Source organism: Nilaparvata lugens, chromosome 12, assembly GCF_014356525.2.
Source record: "Nilaparvata lugens isolate BPH chromosome 12, ASM1435652v1, whole genome shotgun sequence".
NCBI classification, from domain to species: domain Eukaryota; kingdom Metazoa; phylum Arthropoda; class Insecta; order Hemiptera; family Delphacidae; genus Nilaparvata; species Nilaparvata lugens.
This window is the reverse complement of record NC_052515.1, coordinates 21,025,696-21,045,406: the sequence shown is the minus strand read 5'-3', so window position 1 is coordinate 21,045,406 and position 19,711 is coordinate 21,025,696. Positions and strand designations below refer to the sequence as shown.

Genomic DNA, 19,711 nt, shown 5'->3' with positions numbered 1-19,711 from the left:
TCTCGGAAACGGCTCTAACGAATTTCACGAAATTTGGAACATAGTAGGTTTATGATATAAAAATTCGATTGCACTAGGTCTCATCCCTGGGAAAACTCGTTGAAGGACATGAAAAGGATAATAATTATTCATCCTTGGAGAAACAGATGATAGTTTCGTCGTCTGTCGATAACAGAAGCGTGTGCCTATGTGGGAGAGAGACAGAATTATGTTCAGCTGTGTAATCAATAAGCTTATCTCACGAGAAATATTATCTAAGAATTTTAACCAACTTGATCAAAATAATCTGATTTGTTGACATGACTTGGTATATCATTCTAAATTACAGTATATCAGAATTTTCAAATTTAATCATTATTTTACAGTTTTAAGTGATAAGTGATTATGTTATTCAATTTGGTTTGTAAACAATCTAAATTAGAACTTTTCTGTTTTCAAATGTTTGGACTGGAAATTGAACCTGAATTCAAGTGTATGGAACATAACCTACTTTTTGGACTATTTATAGTGTATAAATCAAAATTCGGGGAAGAAACAGTTTTGGGCTGTGCCTGTGAGTCCTTCCCTAATCATTTTGAAGAATTGTGTTATGTTTATCAAAAAATAATAAATAACGAGCAAAGCTCGGTGCCCCGATATTAGTATGTAAATGAGTTGAAGATGTTGACAACTACTAAATATACAATAATAAAAGACTCATCATATCAGATCAAAATATTGTCTACTGAAAAATAGACAATAAGTAAGACTCATTCATGTCAGTTCATTTTGTCTGCCACTAAACCTACAATAAGGGCCAAGTCACATGAAGGGTTTTTTCAGAAGTTTTTGCAGCCGGCCGGGCAGCAAGCTCTCCGATTGGCTGATTATCAGCTGAATCCCGAACGCCAACCCAATCAGCTTCCTGACCAGCCAAATCGTCAGTCACCAGTGCAAAAACACCTGGAAAACGCTTCATTTGGCTTGGCACTAAGAAAGCCTCATCATGTCAATTAAAAATGTTTTCTTCTACGGAATATGCAATAAGAAAACCATGCTATTTTAATAATTATGAAATATTGAAAATCATTATAACAGATTGAAATAAGGGTGTTCGTAAGCAAGAGTTTGTTTAATTCCATAGAATTTAACATAATATAGTAATGAATATGGCATGCACAGCTTGAAAGGATGAAATGAGAAGAAGTCAATATGCGAAGAATGTTTCAAAATATTGTGTAAGGGAGTATTCAGAAAAAATTTTATCCATCACCAAAAATACAAAGAGAAAACCTCATCTCAAGATATTGTAGAACCCTATTATGTTCTACTAATGTTTCATTTAAGATGTTATATACAGATGAAATTTTCAATGTTGTGTAACACGTAGTGTAATCATCTTTCATGTCATGTTTTTACTTTTCTTGCCCTATTACCATAGGTAAGGAAAATATTGCTTTCCGGAAAAAATTAAGGTATCCCAATATATTTCTAAATTTCTATACGTTTCAAGGTCCCCTGAGTCCAAAAAAGTGGTTTTTGGGTATTGGTCTGTATGTGTGTGTGTGCTTTAGTGTGTGCTTTTTGTATACGTGAGTGTGTATGAGTGTATGTGTGTCTGTGTACACGGTATCTCATATCCCAATTAATGGAATGACTTGAAATTTGGAACTTAAGGTCCTTACAATATAAGGATCCGACATGAACAATTTCAATCAAATTCAATTCAAGATGGCGGCTAAAATGGCAAAAATGTTGTCAAAAAGGGTTTTTCGCGATTTTCTCAAAAACGTCTCCAACGATTTTGATCAAATTTATACCTAAAATTGTCATTGATAAGCTCTCAACTGTCACAAGTCCCATATCTGTAAAAAATTTCAGGAGCTCCGCCCCATCTATGCAAAGTTTGATTTTAGATTTCCAATTATTAGGCTTCAGAAATAATTTAAACAAAAAATTTTGAATGGAAAAAATTAATCATGAAAATCTTGATTAAATCTTGATTAACCTCGTGTGTCTCCAGCATTATTGTCCTGTCACCAGCTGGCTCAGGTCTTTGAATACTGTAGACTTGAGATGCGCATGAACACTAGCGTCAGGTGATCAATTTTCATAACGGCAAGGAAAGTTGTGTGAGTGCACCACACAAGACTTTTTTAATTTTTATCAAGTGATTTGATGACAAAATACAGAGTGAATAAATATTATATTATTATAAATATTATAGGTACTTTACTTCAACGTTTTAAAACAGATAATTTCCATACTAATAACGTCAACAAATTTCAGAATAGCTCTTTGTTCCAGCTGAGACCTTTACGTCTATGACATTTTGAATCATGTTCACATTTTTAACTTATTATTGAAAACTCATATGTTCAAACACAATGATCTCCAGTTGGGTGAACCAGTCTGTAAAGAATGACAATGTTGCAGAACTGTGTTAGTCTTCCGGTCATTTATTCTATTTTTCTTTCTGTTACAGACGACAGCAAAAAATTCAACAACAACAGTGGCGAGTCGATGAGTGACACAAATCGTAACAGTGACAGTGATAATGGCGACAAAAATCGAGGCGACAGTGAAAACAACAACTATCTTATGCTGCAAGCAAAACACCGGCTGAATCACAGTCATCCAACCATCCACAGCACGCAGGAAGAGTACATAGACCTGGACAAGTTGTATCAATCACACCACAGAACTCTCCTCAACTCCTCATACTCGCCAGCAAGTTCGTCACACTATCAACACAATCATCAACATTTACAGCACACCATCAACCATCCACATCATCAGAACATTCTGGCACAACAGCTGAGCTGTCTCCACAGGCAACAGCATCCCACTGACCTTGGCATCAGGGGTCAAGGTCATGGCAATCCTCATCAGGGTCATCCCCAAGGTCGAATCCCTCTTCAAGGTCATCCTCAAGGTCGAATCCCCCCTCCAGGTCATCCGGGTTCCTCATCTCAAGGTCACCGAAGCAGTCAACTCCACCACCTTCATCCCCCCGCCAGCGTGTCATCATCCACCTCCCCCACCTCTCTGTCCATCCCCTCCCCCCACCTCAACAGCGACCACAATCATCGTCGCAATCATCTTGGTCATCATCAACACCTGCCGCAGCAGTTGCCTCATGCGCATGCGCAACAAACGACTTCAGCACTATCAATCAACACCAGTCATCATTCCTACAATAATTGTGAGTACCAACCTTAATTTCTACTTCAATTTCAACATATAGAATTATATATCATCATAAATGTTCAAATAATAGTGGAGTCCCTTGCGGGGCAAATTTACTGTGGGCTTGTATCTTATACAGAGAGGTCCAAGAGTCATCACCCATCATAGAACTTGGATTACATAATTTTTGGGCTACTCTGTATTAGGTATAATCCCACAGTCAATTTTCGTCCTGCAAGGGACTCCCCTATTATTTAGACCCCTGTTTACGTATGATGCTTAGAAAAGTGAAACTAGAAAGCTACTTTTTCCTTTCAATTTATCAGTTAAGAGAATATTACAGAGGATAATGTATTGACATTATTGTCTTTAGGAGGGTATAGGCTTAAACATTGGCAGAGCTAAACACAAATTAATGTAAACTACCGGTACCGCATGCCAATGTGAGAAGTCTCTTTTTATTTATCCCTAACAAGAAATAAATTCATTGGAAAGCAGGGCTTAGGTATTTCAAGGGCTAAAAATATAGCTGCTATTTCTACATCAAGCTTTATTTCTCATTTCGATTTTCAGATCCTCCTTCAGTATTCAACGGCGGAACCGGAACTCACCCAGTGGGCAGTCAGAGTCAGGGCAGAGATGGATACGGCCAATCCAGTGCGGGAAATGAACCCAACGACTACAGCTCATATGCTCAACAACAATATCCCAACTATAATGAAGGTAAAACCACGTTATTTTTACTATACCTTTTTGAACTGCATTTTCCAAATTCAGAAGAAAAATTCTATATGAATTAGGATTTATAAAATTTAATTTCAGACAAAACAAAAACACTATTTGTATTTTTTATAATATTACTTTTGAAAAATAATAAACAATATTGAATAAAATATATCAAAAGTACCTATAGAGCAAAAAAGTGAATCCGGATTTTGACCAAGAATGGAGCTGGTGATAGATTTATCTTTGATTTCGGAGGTGTTATAATATAAAATATTGGTCCATGATAGAATACTCAATTCAATAAGTTATGCATTATAAAACCACAAATAATACTGTATGTTGTCTATTCTGATTACAGAAATTGATTTACTGATTCGAAAACTAGGCTTCAATGCTCAAGACACCAATTTCAGTCAAATATACAACATTTTGTGTTTTTATTTCATGAAGGGGTGGTGTGCAAACTGTAATAGTAACTGTAACCCCAAGTCCGGAAAATTACCAAAAACTTGGCGTTTTCCACTTTGGAGCTTCACAACTAATAATGATTATAATAATAACTGAGAATAAGGAATATATTAGTTACAAGTGAATAATAATGTACAGTAATTGAGGATGTTGTATATGATTTGAACTGTCTAAGAAATTAATGTATTTTGTTGGATTGCAGACCCTGACAGTGATTCGGAATCCGATCACCAAAGAGACATTGAAGCACAGCCGATCAAAAAGAGACCCGGAAGACCAAGAGGATCCAGACGGAAAAAACCAGGTAACTTATTATTATCAAAACCAAAACATTATTTAAATTTTCTTCTTTGTTCGTTTTTCTTCTTTCTTTGAATATTACACCATCATTATTATTTTCCTATTTCCCGAATTCAATAGTAAATAATAATAGTCTTCTCATTCTTCACTGAAAAATCACTTTTTCGACTTTTACATGAATAATAACAATAATAATTGACACAATTTTATGTCAATCGTTTTTCAATTGCAATTATCAATATGAATTTCCAAATCGATCAATAATATTCATATTTTGTCAGATTCATTGAATAGTCAAACTGTATGATTTAATAGTCAAATGTTGATTCAGTGTATAATCCAGCGGCATGTATTGTAAACATTACAAATAAATAATGAATAAAAAGAAAGTATTGTCAACCATTATTAAATTTTAAACTTTGATGAGTACCAGAGCTCATGACTTAACCATATTTATCATGCAAAATTCCATAACATTACTCACAATACAATATTATAATGTTAAATCTCGAATACCGTAGTTTGTGTATAATCTTTGTGGAGGATATTTATTATAATATATTCGCAATCCATAGTAATCTTTGATGTTGTATTTTTTATTTCATGGATAAAGATCTATTAGATTTTATACCTATAGAGAAACTTCAAGAAACAGATCAACTCTTCCTAATTTTTATTCCGGAAATAAAGGTCTATTTGATTCTATATGATGATATCTACAGAGAAACTCCAAGAAACTAAACAGCTTCACCCATGTTTTATTGACAGAAAAACTCGGTAGACTTTGGGAGTTCATCAGAGACCTGTTGCTGAACAGCGAAACCTGTCCCAGTCTGATCTGTTGGGACAACTACGAGGAAGGCATGTTCCGGTTTGTGCACAGTGACAAGGTGGCCAAGCTTTGGGGGGCCAAGAGAGACAATCCCGACATGAACTACGAAAAACTTAGCAGAGCCATGAGGTGAGACTATCTAACTTTTCTATCTAGACCCTCCTAGGTAGACTCTTCTATCTAGCCTACTAAAAAACTTGAAAAAATTATCTAAAAAACTGCTTGTTCCCTCGCCCAAAAATCATCTATATAGTGAAAATTTGATGAGAGTCACTTCAAACTGTCGGCATTTTGGTTGAATCGTTGATGTTTATAAGAGATGCTGACAGTTGAAATAAAATCTCACTTTTGACATACAACACCTTTCTTCCCATGCCCATAATTATTTCGTGGACCATTGAACCATAAATAATTTGTAAATTGAATAAATCATTTTACGCCAAGCACAGTTTTAACACTTCTAACAGAAAAAATACCAAATCACAATAAATCCAGCAAGATTGAGGATTTTTATTTAAAATGTGTGTTTAATCAAGTTTAATCGAGGAACAGCCCTCGGGACTTTCGTACAGTGGAACCTCGTATAATAGTCATTAACTTGGACTTTTGTATTTTGATGGAGGACTTTCGTATACTCTCAAATTCACGAGATAGCAGAGAAATAACTAAACATATTGTTTCAATATTGATTTATTATCTCTTAGGCTCAACTCACACTTACGCGACTCAGGTCGAGAAGAGACTCGACTCTAGTCAAGAGCATGTGTTTTCAAATGGTGACGTCGCGGAGACTACAATTGACTGGTCTGAGTGTCACCATTTGGAAACACATGCTCTCGACTAGAGTCAAGTCTCTTCTCGACTTAAGTCGCTTAAGTTTGAGTTGAGCCTTAGAGTTGCCATCATTTCTTCAACATTGACTTATTATTTCTTAGAGTTGGCATAAAAATGTATGCAGCCCGGATACATGAAAAAATGTTCAATTGGAGAAATTCCAGTAAATATTCAATACCGATATTATAGAACGTTTGGATGAAATTTTTAGTTTTTAGTAAGTTTTGATGTCAAAATTAACGAGAGAATAAATCTGAAATTGTTCCTTCAAAGTTCCTAGCTCAAACTATCAGAATGGTGATTCAAATAGCTCTTCTTCCTCGCTTATTCAAACTCTCTTTATAGGCTCTATGCTCTACATGTAAATAATATTGTTTTAAATGTTCGATTGTGGCTAGCTCATTCCTTTTCCATATTTTTTTTGTGTTTGGTATTTTTCTTTTGATGTTATAATTTTGTTAATATTGAATTTATAAGTGAAAATTGGTTTCTTTGATTTCGAGTTCTTTATTTTAAATATTATTTCATTATGCTAATCCACTTGTTTAATGATAATTTGAAACAAATTTTTCAGAGTGAACACTTCTACTCACTAGGAAGTTCAGTTTAATTGATAAAAAATTTTGATAACTCGATTGGTGAATTTAATAGCTGAAGGATAAGATAGTATAATTTATTAAAATAAAATAATACAAACTTATTTTTTAAACTTTAAATATACTTCTATTAATATGAAATACTAGCATTCTCATTACATAGCTTTGGAATAATGCTAAACATTTTCTTAATACAGTTCAATAATCCTTGTTCTACAAGTTAATATTGTCAATTGCAAACTAATACCTGATTGGATGAGAAATGTGATCAAATAGTGAAGAAAAAAATTATAAAAGCTATCTTTCCTCAGAATTAATTTAAAAAAATCCATCAATTGAAAAATATTCTAAATTTATCAATATTGGTTCTTATTGATGCGTTCAAAATATCAATAAATAGAATAAAAGGAAGGGATTCTGAAAAAACTTTCAAACTAATTGTAAATTATTAACTAAGATTTCTTCATTTTGACATTTTCATTTCATTCCAATTTTTGAAATCCAACATTTTGAAATGCAGTTGTAATTTTTCAGTGGTATTGAATGTATTACCAGAACAAATTCCGGTAGAGTTAACGAAGAAAGGAGTGTTTCGAATTTGAAAGAAACTTGTGGATTTTTAAGGTACATATTCAATATTTTTGTGTATGTCTGCAACATGGAATAAATTAGAACAAAAAGTCGAATAGTTGTTCATTTAAAGTTTTTTGAAACCAACTAAGTTTTGCCTTTCTTTGACTTAAATCCTATTTTTTATAATCAGTTACAAAAATTCATGTCTGTGCTTTGTTTTTCAAAAGTTTGATAGTTTTATGGAGAAATCAAACATAATATGGTTACAAATTTGAAAGAAGCAGGAATTCAACTCAAAACACCTTACAAACATGCTGCATAAAATAGTCTAGTGATTCACTGCACAATTATTTGAAAAAATCAAATGTTTTAGTAAATTCAAGAATTATGTACTGTAAGATTTGTTATAATCATTTAGATAGATCTGATACAATAATCAGAAATAAAATTATCTACAAGATAATGATGAGCATTAGATCTCAAATATTCATAATAAGTGATAATTATACACTAATAATTTGAATCTTGGTTGATTATGAATGTAGAAAAGTTAAGTACCGTATTACATTCTCATGCAACTTTATCTAATATGTAACCAAATTATAGATTAACCTCAAATTTTCAATGTATGTGCTCAATTTCAATCACCTTACTCATTAATTTTACGAATATTGTACCATTTACTATTTGTAAATATTTATTATTGATGCGATGGCTGGCAAATAATTATTCATAATAAACCAAATAATATATTTTCTAAAAGTTAAAAAAACCTAATATATTCTATCATCAGTGGTTTTTATGGTTCACAATCACTTAATATAAACGTATAACAATTTAATACTACAAAAAAGAAATTTAGAACATCATTCTGTTTTTTCACTTTTGTCTCATCATTTTTTGAATTCGATCAATCAATTGAGTGACCACACCTGAGGTGACCCAAGATACCGAAAGAGATTGTTTTAAAAATTATCCACGACAGATGAAATGCTTTTAATTATTTTTTAATTATCTTAATAATAATTTATTTTAATAATTACTAATTGAAATCAATTTAATTTTCCATTTATTAATTTTGATTTATCCATTGAATTGAATTTAATACTCCAGCCTTTCAAGTATACTTAAAAACGTTGTCTCAAATGTTTGACTGAATGATTCTTAGTCCCATTGACATTTCTCATTCTTACCGGGATGACCAACTGACACAAATCATTCATTATTACAATAAATTTGTGTTTCTAGGTATTACTATAAGAGTAAGGTATTACAGCCGGTATTTGGTCGACGTTTGGTTTACAAATTCGGGCCTGAAGCGAAAGGATGGAAAACCGACAATCCTAACTTTAGATGTTGAATGTGTAAGTACAACAACTGGGAACCAACTATCAGTTCTGCTATTTCAAATCAACATTTCAACGATCAACAACTTTGGATTTTTTTCGACTATAATAATTTTCAAATTTTTAAATTTCAAGTTCAATTTACCTAATTTTCCACGATTTCTGTATTTTGTTGTTGTTTTGTTTCTAATAATTTTCACGCGGTACTTCTTTCAGTCTTTATACTAACTCCTTCTTACGGATCAATCTCTCTTTAGCCTATCTTACATCACTTGTCTCTTCTAATCGTCTTATTTAGAAAAGTTATTTTTTCCATACATATCCTATCTGTGCTGTATATATCTCTGATGCCTCTCTTGTTTCTTCATACGATTATTTTTTTCAGTAAAATTTAATATTCTCATTTTTGTTCCATATTTAACTTATTGATTTCTTTGCAGTTCAACTGAATCATATTAGCTTCTTTTTCGTTTCTATCCCAATTCAAGTAAATTGGAACACTATTTATTTTTATCCTTTTCTCAACATATCATGGACATATTTTTCATCTTTATTTGTTCATTACCTAACACAATATTTGAAGTCAGTGAGTCATCATATAGTATGAACTTATTTATTGATGGATCATGCAAATATTTACAATAACGCTTTTCATTTTCAGAGAAGGCAGTAGCCTATATGGTTCACATACCTTTAGTAATTAACAAAAATACTTTTTATGAAAAGGAGCAGGATTTCAGCCAAAATGGCATCCTCATAAAGTTTCAGAATATTTTAAGCAAATCTATGTAGCTTATTCCCTCAAATTATCAATTACTGACCCTCCAATGATTTTCCCAAGGAAAATAATTTTTGAGAATCTCTAATAGTTGTCACTTTGGAAACAGTGATTGGGAAGGACATGAATTATAAAAAAATCAAGTCGTCAATGCTTAACTTCCATAACAGTGAGATAAGAAATTATCATTGAATTGTAATATTTTTTCATGTATATTATTTTTTAAATGCTACACTGAACTACACTTTCTAATCATTATTTGTTATTTCATGTTTACAGGTTCTTAGAAGCCAAAGAGAATCTGTGATAAACATAGACCTGCCAAGGAAACATACATCATAGAAATCAAACTTGGCAATAATCATTATTGTTGTCGCTTCGGTCATAAAATCCCAACATTCCATAAATTTTCATAAATGTTTACAACTTGAATTTAGTCTCATCTCTCAAAGTCAGTACTTTAAGGCATTTACTATCTATTTTATTATTATACATATTTTACGTTGATTTATGAAATGTTTAAAGATGATCAAATATTTAATTTTTTGTTTTTTAAGGTGTAATTAATTATTGTGTAGTTTTATAGAATTAGGCTAAGTGAGATTTGAATCTTACACTGCTCAAATAAACAATGACATTGTTTGAAATGAATGTGCTTCAATACTTTCGATGTGGCCTACTATCAATGTAGTTGGTATAAAAGCAAATTCTTGAAAAATTTTGTTACCGTTTGAATACAATCAACAATTTTCCAAAGTAAGAGAATCTTGTATGTATTTGTTTATCCCAAAAATCTATCGCCTACTTGAACAAACTTCAATCAAGATTTGATCTCCAAAACATTATTTTTATAATTTGTGAATTATCAAATGAATAAATGGGAAATATTGATCAACTTACCAAGTTGCATCACCTTCGGAAAGGGCAGTTCTGATTCTGATTAATATTGTTCCACAAGAGCAATATTGTTGACGTATACTGCATCTTTAAAATTGTTTAATACCGCATCCGAAGTCATTTTTCAATTCCTTGAATCTTCTTAATTTCTGTTAGCCTGGTTATGGAACAAATATGAATAAATATTGTTTGTATTTTTCATTTGTGGTTAAAATATATTTTCATTTCCATAATCAATTTTCATTCACTCTCATTTGAAGTCAGAGATATGATTACATAAGCACCCTTTCAATATATTTAATGAGAATATTATGAATTTTGTGATTGGTCTATGAATGAATAGAATACAAATAATTTATTCTAGAAAATTTCAAAATATTCCAACAACTTTATCTTTAGTCAACATATCATTAATCCTCAAAATCTCTGATAACCGAATGGAAATAAAAGGTTACATTTCATTATAATATGTTTTATTAGAATGAATAGCTACGGTATGGATTAAAGTGAAAAAAATCAAGATAGGCATTCTTTGTATGATGCTTACATGCGTCTAGAGACCATCAGAGATCAGAATACTTCCTGAATGAAAATTAATCCTATTTGAATAGGATGTTCACCTATAGTATATTATATTAAACCCATATTATTCCACCAAATAGTATGAATTTGGATACAATTTGTTTAGTTGCTTTAGTATTAAGAATCAATAATTAGAATTTGATGTTGAAGAAATCAGGCTACATGTTCTTTCTATAGTGCTCACATCAATAGAAAAATATTAAATGCCAGGTCGCTACCAGGATCAAACCCAAGATCGGTAGCTCAAAGCATATTTATTTATTGGATAAAGCAAACAATGCAAAACAGAAAAACAGGCTATTGCCCAAAACTTCTTCAATTTCCTAATTTTGTCTCAAATCGTCCAAATATTATGTCCATTTAAATTTCTTCATTTATAGTTTAATCTGACACTACAAATCAGAAAAAACAAACAATTTCAAATTTAGATAGATTGATAATAAAATTTTTGAAAAACACTAGATAAACTTCAAATTCTCAAAAACACATAAATTTTGAGCTCGAAAATATCGCTTAAAATACTGATAGTGTTCACGATGTTTATTAAGGTTCTATCTAATTTTCAGAGATGATGTAAGCCTAGAATTGCTTTATGATCAGATAAAAACACAATATGTTATCTTGTTCTATAGAGGGGTCCAGAAAAATGTATACACTGATTTACAGTAATCGTAAACAGAACAAAATAAAATACAACTATGAATCTTGTTTGGTATTATAGTTTAATCTTTACATTCAATTGTATAGTAGTCAACCCAAACACCGCTAACTCGGAAGTCCGGATCGATTTTTGGAGAAAAAGTTATGTATAAGGACGTAAAAACATTTCACTAATCAACTGTGGCAAAACATTTTTTATTCAGTTTTGAGTGTGTATTGTGACGTTTAAAAAAATTATCTCTATGTGATTGTAAAAGTCCCAAGTTTTCTGAACAAATAAGACTTCAGATTGTTTCTAGTAAGTAAATTTATTTCTTGTATTTCTCCCCCCCCCCATTCTTCAGTTAACCTGAATTTTAAAATTCGGACCGGCTCTACTTCTATTTAGTCCCGATTAACAAGAATATACTGTAAGTACATTCTGAAACATTGAACAAAACTGTAGAATTATGTTTAAAATTAAGATATTCACTGTCAAAGAGTGTATACATTTTTGGACCTCTCTGTATTTAGGTTTATGCCTTGATTGGGGTAAAACCTATCTGGATGGGGGCATGGAACGGTCAAGAGAGAACAATACCCCTCTGATATGATAAACCATATGTTTTCGTTGTCATTGATTCATTCATAAATATCAAATGTTGTTGATCCGTTACTAGTAGAAAGTCATGTTCAATTTTATTTGATTAAAGCTCTACAAATGAAGAGTTTACTTATTTCAATTTAATCAAATAAAATGCCGACAAAGAAAAAGACAAAAACGATTGAAAACCGTAACTACGAAGAAGATAAGATGGAATCACATATTGACAAGTTTCTCAAGCCAAAGGAATTATCTATCGACCCAGATTCGCCTACGGCAGAGAGAGAGTGGAAACATTGGAAAAAGACGTTCGAAAATTTCTTAGAAGGAACGACAACCAAAGACAAAATGAAAATATTGGTAAACTTCTTATCACCTGCTTTATACGAAATTGTGGAAAGCTATACTTCATATGAAGAAACTATATCCATGTTGGAAGATATGTTCGTTAAACCAAAGAACGAAATTTATGCACGATACTGCCTTGCTAATGCAAAACAACAAATAGGTGAGTCCATTGATCACTACTATTCTGAACTAAAAGATTAAGCTTATCATGTAACTTCACTAGAGTGTCAGCCGAAGAAAACAAAAACGAGCATATTAGAGATGCTCTTGTTTCAGGGTTATGTTCTATTGAAATTAAAGAGAAACTTTTTCAACAAGGAGATTTGAGTCTACAAGAAACCGTTTCCCAAGCACGTGTTCTTGAATCCGCAAAAACATATGCCGACTCCTTTAAAAGTACTTGTTATACAAACTCTGTTGAAGAAAATAAAAACATAAGCTTGAGTGAATCTTTCTCAGATGTTAATGCTGTAACCCAAAATCGACAGGCAATTGTAGAGAAATCCGTTCAATGCCAACGTTGCGGATATAAAAAACACTCAAATTCTCAAGAATGTCCTGCAATAGGAAAGACTTGTCATAAATGTTCCCGAATTGGACACTTTTCCCATGTGTGTAAAAGTAAAACGCTCAAAGAAAAACTAACTACGTCAACTATTACTGCAGCTGGTATAGCCAGTAATCTTTCTAAAGCTACAATTATTGTTTCGGTGAATGGAATAAATACACCAGCTCTTATTGATACCGGAAGTGTTGCCAGTTTTATTGATGAAAAATTTGCAAAAACAAATAAATTTAAAACTGCATCAGATTCTTGTTTTATAAGATTTGCATCTGTTCAACATAACACCGCTACAAAAGCATGTGTTTATAGCAATATTGTGTACAAAGGAAATGAATACAACAATATTAAACTCTTGGTATTAAAAGAATGCTGTTGCAATGTGATACTTGGTCACGATTTTTTGATGAATCACTCTACAATAAGTTTAGCATTCAATGGTAATAAACAGCCTCTTGTAATAGATAATAATTCTACAACCACACCACCCTTGAAAGATTGCCTCTTGGTGGAGGCCATGATAAAACCATGTTCCCTTTTCAATGACTTGACTCCCGATTGCCACCCAATAACTACCCGATCCAGAAGACACCCACAAGATGACTATGAATTCATGAAGAATGAGGTCAATCGCCTCCTTACAGAAGGAATAATTGAGGAAAGCCAGTCCAGTTGGCGTGCCCAGCCTTTCATTGTAACCAATGGACAGAAGAAACGAATGGTCATAGACTATTCACAGACTATTAATAAATTCACAAATTTAGACGCATACCCTCTCCCATTGATCGAAGATCTTGTAAACACAATTGCCAAGTACAACATTTTTAGTACTGTAGATTTCAAGTCAGCTTACCATCAAATACCGATTCTTGAGAATGAACGACATTACACTGCCTTTGAAGTAGGCCGAAAACTTTATCAGTTCAAACGAATACCATTCGGAGTAACCAATGGAGTAGCTGCCTTCCAACGTACAATAAACGGACTTATAGAAAGAGAGAATTTGAACGACTGCTTTGCCTATTTGGATGATGTTGTCATTTGCGGTTCAGATCAAGAAGAACATGACAGAAATCTTAAGAAATTTCAACAAGTAATTGAATTGTATGGCTTGACTATAAATGAAGAAAAATGTAAATTTTCAAAAAAATCATTGAAGTTCCTTGGGTATGAGATAAAACATGGAGAAATTAAACCTGACCCAGAACGCCTTGCACCACTCATGAACTTTCCACCCCCAAGAAATGCTAAAGAAATGAAACGACTCATGGGATTACTGGCTCATTACTCCCGATGGATTAAAAACTTTTCTCAAAAGATTCACCCCCTTGTCCACATACAGAAATTCCCTCTATCTCAAGATCAGATGGAAACTTTGGAATTGTTGAAAAATGAAATTGCTTCCGCGGTACTGCTCTTTGTTGATGAAAATGTACCATTCATAATTGAGACAGATGCATCAGATTTTGCAATTGGTGCAACATTAACACAAAATTCTCGACCAGTAGCCTTTTTCTCACGAACTTTGTCCCAAAGTGAAACCAGGCATTCAGCTGTTGAGAAAGAAGCCTATGCCATTGTGGAGTCTATAAGAAAATGGAGACACTATTTACTACGAAAACAATTCACTTTGATCACTGACCAAAAATCAGTCACATTCATGTTTGGCACTCAACACAATAGAAAAATAAAAAATGAAAAGATACAAAGGTGGCGCCTAGAATTATCTGAATACAAATTCAACATAGTCTACAGACCTGGAAAAGAAAATGCACCAGCTGATGCACTCTCTCGTATATGTATTACAGCTGGTTGTTCAACATTGAACTCAGCTTTGGCAAAATACCATGATGAACTTTGTCACCCTGGTGTAACTCGTTTCTACCACTGGCTCAGAATGAAAAATCTCCCCTATACTGTAGATGATGTAAGGAAAATTTGCTCCAATTGTGCAATTTGCTCTGAAATAAAACCACAGTATATGAAGACAAAAGGAAATCTCATAAAGGCAACAAAACCTTTTGAACGAATTAATATGGACTTCAAAGGACCCGTACAATCAAAAACAAGAAATAAATACCTACTGGTGATGGTTGATGAGTACTCAAGATTCCCTTTTGTATTTCCTTGTCCAGACATGACTGCGAGAACAGTCATAAATTGCCTGGTCTCATTAATATCAATGTTTGGCCTTCCAAGCTATATTCACACAGACAGAGGAACATCCTTCATGTCAACTGAGTTGAAGAGCTTTCTTGGCTCAAAAGGGATAGCAACTAGTAGATCAACGCCTTACAATCCGAGAGGGAATGGTCAAGTAGAGCGATATAATGGAATTATATGGAAAGCAATAACACTAGCTCTAAGATCACGAGGACTTGATTCAAATCGATGGGAGGAAGTGTTGCCTGATGCACTTCACTCTATTCGATCTCTTTTGTGTACTACAACAAATTGCACCCCTCATGAACGAATGTTCCTACACATGAGATCCTCAACAAATGGACAGTCACTACCATCTTGGCTAATGAGCCCAGGACCAGTTTGGCTGAAGAAAATGAACCGAAATTCAAAGCAAGATTCATCAGTAGAAGAAGTTGAATTGATTGAGGCAAACCCAGAGTATGCTCACATTCGTCGCCCTGATGGACAAGAATCCACTGTGTCGCTCCATTCATTCATAAATATCAAATGTTGTTGATCCGTTACTAGTAGAAAGTCATGTTCAATTTTATTTGATTAAAGCTCTACAAATGAAGAGTTTACTTATTTCACCCTCCTTCAACGCTGGTTGAATGTGAAACAATAACTGTCAACCCATGTCAATGCTCAACCAATATCAAACAATAGATCTCTTAATGCCCCCATTCAAATAGGTTTAGCAGCATAAAATATTTTTTCAAAACCTACTCCAAAATCCACCACTCTGGTGGAACTTACAACTCGACATAATATGTATCGTTTAAAAAATATCAATTAGCTCAAGGAAATTAGTTTCTTTGATAATATTAGAATAGGCTGAAAATTGTGATCCATAATGATGGAATTCAACTATTTTTCTAAATTCAATAAAAATGACTTGAAAATTCTGTTTTGAAACAATATGTACATATGATATGAGTTACAAAAATGAATGTGTAATTTTTAATTACAACCTGATATGAGTTACAAAATCGTTATATTATATTAAAATTATTTGTTGCGTGAAACACACCATTTAATTGCAGGGTTTGGTTTTTACCACACGACAAACATAATATCCTTTGATTAGCAATTCGATTGTACATCAATAAAAACTGGTTTATGCCTTCTCGGTTTAGATCTTTGTCGCATCTTGATAAGATCTGCAAAAACTCCATGTTACACCAAGAGCTACAGAGTATAGACTGTCTAATAGTTGGAAATTATAACTTTGATGAACCTGTACAGAACACGGAAATGGGAATCCCGCAGTTAAAGTCTAAGTGTGGAATAACGTCACTAAACTTAACAGGATAGGGGCATACGCTTCATTGCACAAGGGTCGAAAATGTGCTAAACTACCTGCCAAAGGGTCTCGCAGTTGTATTGTTCTAGCTTGACCGTCCCATGCCCCCATTGAGATAGGTTTTACCCCTTGATTGAAATATAAATTGATAGAATCTACCACGATCAAGACAATGCAATATGTGTACATTCTATTATTTTGAAGATTTCGAACAAATGTAAGGTTCACTTGAGCTCAATCAATACCTTCTATTACTTATAGTAATAGTAGGTATTGGCTCAATACACTTGAATGAGCTCCTAGGACAAGATAGGCTTTTATCGAAATTGGTGAGTGAGAAATACTCAAGTGAGTGAGAAATACTACATTTCAGAAATCACCTGAAGCAGTGGGTCCACTCATCTCTTATCATCATCATAATGATCATCCTTCTCATCAACCACGTACAAGCCTAGAGCTCATGTAGGCATCATCATCAGCAAAAATTAATAAAATGAGACTAAATTGGCATGATTATCAAAATGACTTTTTCTAATCAAATAAATCAGCAGTACAAACGGAATACTACCTACATTTGTAATAATACAAATATTTTACTAAATACACCCACAAGTTTTATTATAAATATTATAATAAAATACACATACAAGTGTAATAATAAGTTACTAAATTTTTTCTGTCAACCAAGTTCCATCTAATCCACTTCAATATTAAGGGTGTGTGCACACAGATAGGATATAGATATCAATATATTTATCTATATCATTTTAAGAGACTGCTGAAATTTGGAACCTATGGCTACACACCTTGAAGCGCCAATAAAAAGAAAAACCATCACATCTATGATTAAAAATGTATTAATTGTTGTTTTCAATTATAAAATATCGGGGCACCGAGCTTCGCTTGTTATTTTCATTTATTCATAAACAGAACACAATTCTCTAAAATGATCGTGTTTATATTTCACAGCTGGCTGTACGTCATCTTATGAATTTTGGGGATGCGATATTTAGATGTTTCACATACTCACTTTTTTACTGTCCACAGCTGTTTCAGCCAAGGATGAATTATCCTTTTAAAGTCGTTCAGCGAGTTTTCCCGAGGATGAGAACTAGAGCAATCAAAACTTTATATCATAAACCTACTATGTTCCAAATTTCGTGAAAATCGTTAGAGCCGTTTTCGAGATCCGTTAAACATAAATAACCAGATATAAAAATAACCAGATATAAAAATAGCCACATATAAAAATAGCCAGATATATAAATAAATACGAAAATTGCTCGGTTAATATAATAGGACAAGCACGTTTAATAAAAGCTAGAAAGTATTGTATAACGGGGAAAAGCTGACAGTACGAAATTTACAAGTCAAGCCAGCTGCACACACATCGAATTTGGAACGTTCAATTTTTTGCAGTCCTTATTCAATCTACCATATTAAAAGGAACTTGGCCAACACATGAACACATCATACACATGAACACATCATAGATATGAACACATCATAGATATGAACACATCATAGATATGAACACATCATAGATATGAACACATCATAGATATGAACACATCATAGATATGAACACATCATACACATGAACACATCATAGATATGAACACATCATACACATGAACACATCATAGATATGAACACATCATACACATGAACACATCATACAAATGAACACATCATACAAATGAACACATCATACACATGAACACATCATACACATGAACACATCATAGATATGAACACATCATACACATGAACACATCATACACATGAACACATCATAGATATGAACACATCATAGATATGAAACATCATACACATGAACACATCATAGATATGAACACATCATAGATATGAAACATCATACACATGAACACATCATACACATGAACACATCATACACATGAACACATCATAGATATGAACACATCATACACATGAACACATCATACACATGAACACATCATAGATATGAACACATCATAGATATGAACACATCATACACATGAACACATCATAGATATGAACACATCATAGATATGAACACATCATACACATGAACACATCATAGATATGAACACATCATACACATGAACACATCATAGATATGAACACATCATACACATGAACACATCATAGATATGAACACATCATAGATATGAACACATCATACACATGAACACATCATACATGAACACATCATACACATGAACACATCATAGATATGAACACATCATACACATGAACACATCATAGATATGAACACTTCATACACATGAACACATCATAACATGAACACATCATACATGAACACATCATGATATGAACACATCATACACATGAACACATCATAGATATGAACACTTCATACACATGAACACATTATAGATATGAACACATCATACACATGAACACATCATAGATATGAACACATCATAGATGAACACATCATAGATATGAACACATCATACACATGAACACATCATGTGTTTGCCAAGTTATGTTTAATCTGAAGAGTTTATAAAGAACGGCAAAAAATCGTACGTCCAAAGGTCTATGTGTATGAAACTAGACTAATGTATATAAATACCAGATTATGTAAAAAGCACAGATCACCAAGTAAATAATAAAATTGTGCCTGTTTAGTGTGTAGTTATCTTATAGTAAGCTGTTTTCGTTTTACAGGACTTCAAAACTATAAGGCTCAACTCACACTCACGTGATTCAAGTCGAGAAGAGACTCGACTCTAGTCGAGAGCATGTGTTTTCAAATGGTGACAGTCGCGGAGACTAGAATAGGCTGGTCTGAGTGTCACTATTTGGATATATATGCTATCGACTAGAGTCGAGTCCTCTTCTCGACCTAAGTCGCGTAACTGTGAGTTGAGCCTTATGAAACATACCCTGTTCAAGACACCAAGTTCTAGGATTAGGTCAACAAACTATATACAACATT

At 33.0% G+C, this 19,711-nt stretch overlaps 1 protein-coding gene across 2 annotated transcripts; it reads left to right on the top strand.

Annotated features, from left to right (window-relative positions):
- Window positions 1-2,375: 2,375 nt before the first annotated feature.
- Window positions 2,376-10,006, top strand: LOC111063896 (ecdysone-induced protein 74EF). Of its 2 annotated transcripts, XM_039439119.1 has the most exons (7): window positions 2,376-3,184; window positions 3,742-3,891; window positions 4,565-4,666; window positions 5,431-5,623; window positions 7,459-7,548; window positions 8,746-8,861; window positions 9,901-10,006. In XM_039439119.1, exons 1-6 carry the CDS (start codon window positions 2,401-2,403, stop codon window positions 8,855-8,857), a joined length of 1,431 nt encoding a protein of 476 aa, XP_039295053.1. In that variant the 5' UTR covers window positions 2,376-2,400; the 3' UTR covers window positions 8,858-8,861; window positions 9,901-10,006. The 2 variants fall into 2 exon arrangements, with proteins under 2 accessions (XP_039295053.1, XP_039295056.1); XM_039439122.1 differs by lacking the exon at window positions 7,459-7,548.
- The last annotated feature ends 9,705 nt before the right edge of the window (window positions 10,007-19,711 follow it).

Bases quoted from the DNA above. Each gene is read 5' to 3' on its own strand.
- LOC111063896 (XM_039439119.1), top strand. From the start codon at position 2,401: ATGACAATGTTGCAGAACTGTGTTAGTCTTCCGGTCATTTATTCTATT. The intron at 3,185-3,741 runs GTGAGTACCAAC...TTCGATTTTCAG, and splicing joins TCATCATTCCTACAATAATT to ATCCTCCTTCAGTATTCAAC. The intron at 4,667-5,430 runs GTAACTTATTAT...TTTTATTGACAG, and splicing joins ATCCAGACGGAAAAAACCAG to AAAAACTCGGTAGACTTTGG.